This window comes from Trachemys scripta, chromosome 1 (assembly GCF_013100865.1).
Source record: "Trachemys scripta elegans isolate TJP31775 chromosome 1, CAS_Tse_1.0, whole genome shotgun sequence".
In the NCBI taxonomy this organism is placed as follows: domain Eukaryota; kingdom Metazoa; phylum Chordata; order Testudines; family Emydidae; genus Trachemys; species Trachemys scripta.
In genome coordinates, this window is record NC_048298.1 from 346,668,258 (window position 1) to 346,677,048 (window position 8,791).

At 55.7% G+C, this 8,791-nt stretch overlaps 1 protein-coding gene across 1 annotated transcript in view; it reads left to right on the plus strand.

Annotated features, from left to right (window-relative positions):
- The first annotated feature begins 5,230 nt into the window (after positions 1-5,230).
- Positions 5,231-8,791, plus strand: part of LOC117871397 (L-gulonolactone oxidase) — a 34,240-nt gene continuing 30,679 nt past the window's right edge. The window contains exon 1 of the mRNA XM_034759331.1: positions 5,231-5,473. Within this exon, the coding sequence (XP_034615222.1) occupies positions 5,471-5,473 (3 nt within the window). The 5' untranslated portion in view covers positions 5,231-5,470. The remainder of the gene's footprint in view (positions 5,474-8,791) is intronic.

The following is an 8,791-nucleotide window of genomic DNA, read 5'->3' on the forward strand; positions in this document are numbered from 1 at the left end:
AGCACAACATAGGTTTCCCCTTTGTTTTCCAGTTTTCCCCTAAATCAGTGGGTTCTGGCAACCTCTCCCTGGTCTTTATAGGGCCCCCATCACAGCAAAACCCTCATGACCTTGAATGTATTTCTCCTCACTACATCCCTGTGAGGCAGGGCAGTGTGATAATCCCCATTGTACAGATGGGGAAACTGAGGCACAGAGCAACTAAGCGCTAGATTCACAAAAGGAATGAGCATTGCACTGCCTAACTTTTAGGTGCCTAGAAAATCACAGGCACACCGTGATCCCCGAAGCCTGAGCTAGGAACCTAGGTGCCCTATAAAAGGCATGGGGAGAGAAAGGCGACTAAGAATGTGATCCACAAAGCCAGCAGGCGAGGTTCTGATGGGAGAGGGGGTGGCAAGCCCTGCCCCGCTCTCAGAGATATGCCTGTGATTCACGAACCAGGGAAAGACAGGCGCTTTCTGCCTGATTTGCCTGTGGGGCCCAAACCGGTAGGCTGCCTGGAACTACACAAACCAGCTAGGAGAAGAAGGCTCTCCTTCATAATGCAGAGCCTAGGGTCCTCACCAGGGACGTGACTTAGGTCTCCCCAACCCTGAGGAGGAGAAGGGATTCAGGCCGGGATCTACCACCTCTTGCATTTTCCCTGGCCCAATCAATATTTCACTGACTCCTCCCAGCTGAGCTCATTAGTTTACATTTGTAGGCCCCGTTATTACATGTCCCCACTGATGTTTGAGAGAAAGTGGCACATTCTCACCTTTATTCGGCCCCCATCACCATACCAGCTCGCGAGCCCTATGATGTACATTTCCTCATTTCCTAGCTGGGGAAACTGAGGCATGGGAAGGGTTTTGTTGTTGTTGTTTTTTTAAGGGACAGATTTTCCGCTGTTCAGCACCCACAGATCCCAGCGGACGGGTGCCCACGTTCTGAAAAAGCCACCCGTCTAACAAACGTTGTTACTGGTGCGTTCAGCCGAGGGGCGGGCACAGAGCCCATGGCTGTCAATGGAGTTGTGCTGACTGACACCAGCTGAGGACCCTCCCCTCCCACGGCTGGAGGCTGAGTTCCTTTTTCACTACTCGGGGCTGGTCCCTGTTGGGCAGGGCGGGGGCACCTGGGCAGGGACTGGGGTGGGGGAAGCCAGCACTGTCACCAGCTGTGTTGAACTTATCCCCAGGGCTTCAATCTCCAGGGCTGCTTTCACCAGCACTTTGAAAACCTCAAACTCCTGCCCTTTGTTTCCACAGCGAAAACCCCACTGATTTCAGCAGAAGTCTCTCCGGGTGGCAAATGTCCGCATTTAATCAACAGGGCTGAACTGTGAAAGGGGAGGGGGCAGCCCGGCCCAGCTGCCCTCGGAGTCACTAAACCTGAACCCCTCACTCTGCTCTCACTCAGGGTGGAGGAAAAGACAATCCAGGCACAGACGCACTCAGCTCTGAGCTACCGGCACTTCCAGCAGCACTGGGAATGAGCCTTTAAAACTCCCTGGAAAAGCCACCCACGGAAACCAGGCCCAGCTAAACACGGCTCTTGGAGTCATGGCGGATAGTTCCACAATGTGTTATTTACCCCTTCACAGAACACAAGAACCAGGGGTCACACAAGGAAATTAATAGGCAGCAAGTTTAAAACTAACACAAGGAACTGGATGACAAGGGGATGGATCACTCAACAAATTGCCCTGTTCTGTTCATTCCCTCTGAAGCATCTGGCACTGGCCACTGTCAGAAGACAGGATACTGGATCTGTGTGAAATGACTGGGTGGTCTTAGTCCTGTTTCAATCTGGCAAACCTCATGAATAGTCTTATCTCAGCTACCTAGGGCTGAGTGAGCATAGAACACCAAACCACCATCTGTCTCCAGGAGGTGGCCCCTCCAGGTAATGGCTGAAGGACGTTGATAAGGGATGATGGTACGTATGGAAATATCCCACTGCTGATACCTGCGCTCTGTGAGCAGAGCATATTGGTCACCAGCCTTCACGTTGTTTAGCAACATTAAGTTCACGTCTAAGAATCCCAAAGGACCCGCTGCAGGGCTGAGAATCTGCAGCAGCTGAGTCCGCCTGGAAAGTCTTTGGCAATGTGGGAAGATGACGAACGACGCAATAGTTAACTCGCCAATACATTGGAATGTACCAACCAGCCTCTGTTAACTGGCTAATTCACTAGGTTGCACTTTGCCCTCGGCCTGGTGAGGAAGCTGTGGAATAGGCCGTGGGCACGTTGTGCTGTTTTTAATGACCTTTGGTACTGCCCAGCTGGCGCGTTGAATCAAAGTTGCTGAGCTGTTGCAGAGGCCGATGTTCCAATGGTCGCCCCAGCCTTTCATTCCAGGGTCACAGACATGACTGCGTTTTACGGCGCTGGACCAAAGCCTGCTGTTCCAATGAGGTCTGATAATGGGAGCAGGAATTAACGGAGCCGCAGGAACTCGGCGTGAATGTGTCACTTGGACAGGTGCTGTACCCAGAATGATTCACTTCGTTGCACCAAACGCGGCTAAGAAAACGTCTGTGAGGAATTGGATTGAGGGGCAATGTTAGATGGCATCAGTTCAAGGAGTTTCCGAGGGCGATTTGAAGGCCCAGGGAGAAGATGATGCAGACGCCATTATTCCAAGGGCCCCCATCACAGCAAAGTATTTCAGCCCCTCACAACTTTTAATGTATTTCTCTTCACAACACCCTTGCGTGGCCAGGCGGTACTATGATACCCATTGTAGAGATGGGGAAACTGAGGCACAGAAGGACTAAGAGCTAGATTCACAAAAGGACATCGGTGCTGTGATGCTGACCACCTCGCAGGGCCCAATGGCTGGGCTCCAGCCTGAGCCGGGAAGTCTCCACTGTAATTAAACAGTCTCGCAGCCCAAGCCCAGTGAGCTCGTCAGCGGGCCCAGGCCAGCCGCAGGTTTTAATTGCAGCACTAGCTGCAGCGCCTGGGAATCAGCAACTTCTGAGCAGTTTCTGAAGCTTTATAAGGCAGCTCCTCTCCGCCAGCAGGAGGTTTCTGAGCCGGAGCTCCGTGGTTTATTGGGTGGGTGCTGGGCGGTGCTGGTGGCCTGTGATATACTAGACGATCCACTGGTCCCTTCTGCCCTTAAACTCTATGACATAAATACCTCCTGGCCTGGAGGTAAGAAGCCATTTCCTTGTCTCCTGACCCACTGCTTCACAACTGCACCCAAAGAGCCCGGCACGCGCTCCCCAGCCTTGCCTGTGACCGGCCAGCTCTGCTCACAGGCTACCAGCCGGGCACCTCTGCAGCCAGCCTGCGAGCGGCTGCGGCTCATTATGAAGTTAATCATCGAGCTGCTAACAGCCAGTCCCCTTTCGCCACCTGCCATTTATTTTGCCATAGATCATTTATCAGAGGCCCCCACACGCTTCCTAAAGATCGCCTGGCCCAGATTTATCATCCCCCCTGTGGTCATTGTCCGGGGGGACGTGATGAATAGTTATAGCTTTTCCTTTCATGAGCTGCGTGCGTGTGTGTGTGTTGGGGGGGGGGTCCCTTATCACTGCCCCACAGCAGCCGTCTGCCCCCAGAGAACGCTCCTGAGAGCCAGCACTTTTAGACGAGATGGAAACCCCAGGCCTGGAATGCTCATAGCTATTAACCTACAACCTCCTCTGTTTGCTGGGTCCAGCTCTGGCAGCCGGGGGTCCGGGAGAAGGGGGTCCCGGGACACCTCAGCCCAGCTTTTCTGTGTGTAGCATGGGACAATTGGGGGCATTTATTTTTCTCCCTCTTGCAGCGCTGACCATGCACTGGGGTATCAGTCACTGTTATTAGTGCAGGTCTCCTGGGAGCTGGGGACAGTTGTTATCATCCTCCGGATGGATTTATTCTCACCACACCTGGTTCACCCCTGGGCTAGGGCCAGGTTTGTTAAGGTGTTTAGGTGCCTTAAGATGCAAATTTCGTGTGGGATTTTCCAATCAATGGGAGTTAGGCGCCCAGATCCTCAAATGTAGTTAGGTGCCTAACTCCCCTTGGTTACAGTGGGAGTTAGGCACTTTGTAACAGGGTGGTTGCCCATGGGCCGGAGAGCCTGGGGCTAAGCCAGCCCTGAGGCCCAGATGAGCCCCAGCGGAGAGCAGACAGCGAGTTCCTGTCTCTATGCACAAGGCAGCAGGGAGCTGCCCGGGGGCGGGTGATGGGGAGAAGTAGCTGAGGGGGAGGCCGAGTAGTAACTTGGGGGACAGACTGTGTGGAGTCTGTTTGATGAGCCCTGTGAAGGAGAAAACAAGGGTGGGGCGCTGCGGTGGCACCCCTGGCCATGAGGAGGCGCTGTAGAGACTAAGTGGCCAGCCTGGTTACACGCCTAATTACCATGGAGGAACTGGGGCTTAGGCACTGTTGAAACCCAACCAGGTTCCCTCCTGCATCCCGTTAAAAATTGGATGCGGTGGGTACATCTACACGGAAGCTGGGAGGTGTGATTCACAGTGCTTGAGCCTGTGTCTAAAAACTGCAGCATGGCTGCCCGGAGCCCAGGGGGCGGGTGGGATTGTACTCCAGCAGCTACCCTGTGCTGCTATTTATAGGCGCTCAGTCAAGCAGAGCTAGCGGGTGTGTGTCCACCGGGGCTGGGCGTGACACCTCCCGGCTGCTGTGTAGACACACTCTAAGTGACGTGCCAAGGGTCATGCAGAGTGCCTGTGGCGGAGCCCCAGCCTCCTACTCGAACCATTGGACTGTCCTTCTGCCAAAGCCAGTACAGAGGACAGGGTGGCCACTCCACATTCCCCGAACACCAGAGATGCTGGTACCTCATGTGCGGAGCACTCTTCGAAAGGGTGGCCCCTGTCCAAGCTGGACAAAACCACGCCTGGTTTTGTGTTTGTAACGGACGGGGGACAGACCAGCCCGAAAAAGGAGCACCCGGTTTAAAACCGGCCCAGTGCCCTCCACCCCAGCCGCGTCCCGACTGGGCCAGGCAGGGGGCTGGGCCCAAGCTGTTCGTGCCCTGTATCTTTTCTAGGTGGCTCCTGGAGGCAGCAGGAGGCGTGAGCCCGGGGCCAATCTGCTTCCTGCCAGACCTGGACCTAACATGCATGGCTGGCCCAATGGAGGCACCAGGTCTGAGAGATCAGCTCTGCCATGGTTCCCCCTGTGTCCTGGGGCCTGGCTTGCTCCGAGGAGGGCAGGGGGCAGGTTGCAGAGACAAGGCGAGTGCAGTTACTCATTAGCCCTTCTTAGCCTGGAGGAGGGAGGTGCTTTGCTGGCCAGACACTTCCCCAAACAGGTTCTGCACCCAGCCAGCCTGACTCAGCAGCTGCTCTCCGCTGCCCTTGCAGGTCAGGAGAACGGTCTCCCCACGCCCCGCTCCTGCTCGTCTTCTACTGCCCCATCTGGGCACAGCTCCCTACACCCCACAGACCCCCCTTTGCCTGGAGCCACAGCCCAGGGCCCTGCTTTGGTCAGAGACCGGACCCCAGTGAAACCAGCGTGATGGTAAGGATCTGCCTCTGGCCTCTCTGGGAGCAGGGGTGAGGGTGAAACCCCCGGTGCGGCTCAGGGATAATCCAGGGGCGGCCGGGGTGCAGAGCACACGTGGGGGAGAGTTTAAATTGTAACTTTGGGGGGGGGGGGGTTGGACGAATAATGCCTCTTTGACCAACCCCCAACTTGTTGTGAAACAAACAGGTCCCGCATCCGAAACCGCTTCGCTTTTGGTACCCAGTGGGCTTTTGGTACCCAATGGGCTTTTGGTACCCAATGGTCAGGACTGGGGCTCAAGAAAGCAGCATTATTTTGGGCATAAGCTTTTGTGGGTTAAAAACCCCCACGAAAAGCCTACCCATGAACGCTTATGCCCACATAAATCTGTTAGTCTTTAAGGTACCACCGGCCTCCTCGTTGCTTTGGTGGATACAGACTAACACGGCTACGCAGCATTGTTTTGTGATGACTGATTAGTTGTAACAAGCGCGTGTTTTGAAAACGGAACAGTCTTGTTTAACCAAACACCGAGTTTTTGGTTCCGTTTTTGGTTTAGGTTTTTCATAGGGAAAAAAAGTCATGGGAAGTGTTAAAACCAATGAAAACCTTTGCAAAATGTCCCACCAGAACTGAATTGGTCTGGGCCAGCAGCTGTAATTCAGAGGCTGTTGGGGGCTGGGTTTGGTCAGTGGATTTAGTGCTGAGAAAGGAGGGGGGGGGGGCAGGGGGGGAGACTGCTGCTGGCCGATCCCCAAGCCCCTGGCTCTGGAGGAACCTCCCCTCCCCCACCCAAGGAATCTGTCTCCAGGGCAAGAATTTGAGATAGGAGGTGGAGAACAGACAATGCAATGACAATGCAATGACAATGGGCCTTATTTGTACAGCCTCTTAAAGACAAACTGGGTCCCCAGAGTGCAAACACAAAGCTAAACTCCCCGTGCAATAGCAAAGGGGGTGTGGGAGTGTCAGGAGTGCAGCAGATGGGGAGTCAATACAGTACGGCTCTTCTTGCACCAACAGTACTGAGACTTGGGGGGTTGGGGGAAGAGGGCAGGTTCCAGGAGAGATCTGGGGAGGGGAGCTGAAAGAGAAGTGAGGAAGCAGCCTTGGGGTTCTGATCCAGATCTGCTGCGTGTGCCAAAGGGGGTGTCTACACTGCAGGAAGTGAGGAAGCAGCCTTGGGGTTCTGATCCAGGTCTGCTGCGTGTGCCAAAGGGGGTGTCTACACTGCAGCTGGGAGCGAGCCGCCCAGACCGGCTACACAGCCACAAGCCAGTGCGCAAGCAATAGTTGTGTGGACGTCAGAGCTGGTATGGGGTTGGGTGGGCTTGATTGCTAGCAAGAGTCTGTCTACCGAGCGGGGGAGGGCTCCGCCCACCTGCAGTGAAGACAGACCCTGGCTTTCCTCCCTTGTAATGCTGGGATAGGGACGACTTTGTAGCTTGGCGATTGGAGGTGGAGGGTCTCCTCCTAGCTGGTGTTGAGGCAGTAGCAGGTTCTCAGAGGGAGGGTAAAGGATCCCCCTCAGTTATATGTAGTGGGGATGTATAGGAGAGGGGCGGGGGAGAAGGAGATGACCATGTCTTGCAAATCCAAGAGTTGCGATTACAGATCTGGCTGGACTGGGCCACACTGGCTTTTCATGGGGCCCATTTGCAGAGGGATTTCCTTGTTAAGGACCCTGCGCGGCCCAGCCTCCCAGGACACGCCCAAGCCCCTTTCCGTCCACACACAGATCAGGCTGACTCGGGTCAGCGAGCACCCAGGACCTGGCTCCTAGGTCCTAGCTGGGGCATGGGTCAGAGCTGAGCCCTGCTGCGACTCGGGTCCATGCCCTGTCGTTGTGCAGTGTGGATGCAGGCCGGAGTCAGAAGATCGGCGTAGCGCAGAGGGACGCGCTAACCCAGCTGGGAGACCCGGCTCCAGCGATTGGAAACCCAGGCTCACAATGCAGCGTGGACGCTTGAGTGCAGGCAAAACGCCGAGTCCACAAGCCCGGATCGGGCAGCCCCGGGTTTACATACAGTGTGGATGCACCCCAGGGAGCGGGGTGGCCATACAGGGGTTTGCAGCTGCAGTTAGAGAGCCGTTTACAAAGGCAGCTTCTAGCAGGCCAGGGATTGCCTGCTGCTGGGCAGTGGAGTGCGAGGCGGGCCGGGGGAGGAATCGGGCGAGCTGTCTTGAGCGAGCTGTGGTCAGCCCCACTGATAGGAAAGGAGCCTTCTGGGCACCCCGGAGCAGTAACTACAGCTTCCTGTGTCTTTGTGTTGGTGCCCACTTTGTAACGAGTTTCGGGGGTGAAAGTGACCATTCTCCAAAGCCTGAGGAGACAGCTCCACACACGTGGTCCGAGTCTGATCCTGTCCGAGCCCCTAGGCATGGGCTTGGGCAGCAAGCCCCTCCCACGCTGTTGTTAGCTCTGATCCAGCTAGTGCAGGGACGTCTACACAAGCAGTTACCTATACCCCCAGCTCCAGTGCACACATCCCCACTGTCACGGTGGGAAACAGCAGAGGGTGTTTTAAGTGCCACACGCCCCATTCCAAACTGGTAACAGCAGGAACAGCACCTTCCTTCCTCTCCTCCCCTTTCTCTCTTAATCCAAGCGCCATCACTAGAGCTGGCCAGAGAAGGGAATTTCCATTGCCCGGTCAATTCCGGCGGGTCGACATTTTTGTTCCATTTTGCATCAGAATGAACATTAGCATGGCAGAATTTCCGGCAAAATGGGCCGATCCATTTCAGTGCCTGCCTGCCGGGCAGCCAGCCAGCAGACGTGCCAGGGAGCCAACCGGCAGGCCTGCCTGCTTTCCTGCCAGCCCCACCTGCCAGCTCTGGCTCTGGCTGGCAGGTGGGTGGACTGGCTGGCAGGACGCCGTGCAGACTGGCCTCCAGTGAAAGCGATAAGGAATTGACACGTTCCTGGGGAGCATTTCAGTTGCTTCGGGTCAGCATCTTTCTATGGAAAACGGTTCCATAGAAAAACTTTCAACCAGCTCTAGTCTTCTGCAATGGCAGCAGCTGCTCGCTGTAAATGGGGTGGTGGCGGGGCACTCTGACACCTAAACATACAAAGCACCCTGCCTGTACACCCCTCAAAGCCCATTTCCTTCTGTGGCCGACACATGCCACATCAGACTGTCCACTCCTCAACCTGCACCCTCCAAACCAGGGGCAGAAAAGGGCAAGCCAGGGTGTTAGGTGGGGGCTTTGCACAGGGAGCAGTCGGGGTGTCAGAGGTAGGAGGGGAGCAGGGAGGGGGCTCTGCGTGGGGATCTGGCAGCAGTCAGGGTGTCAGAGATAGGAGCGGGGGGGGGGGGGGGGCCGGGG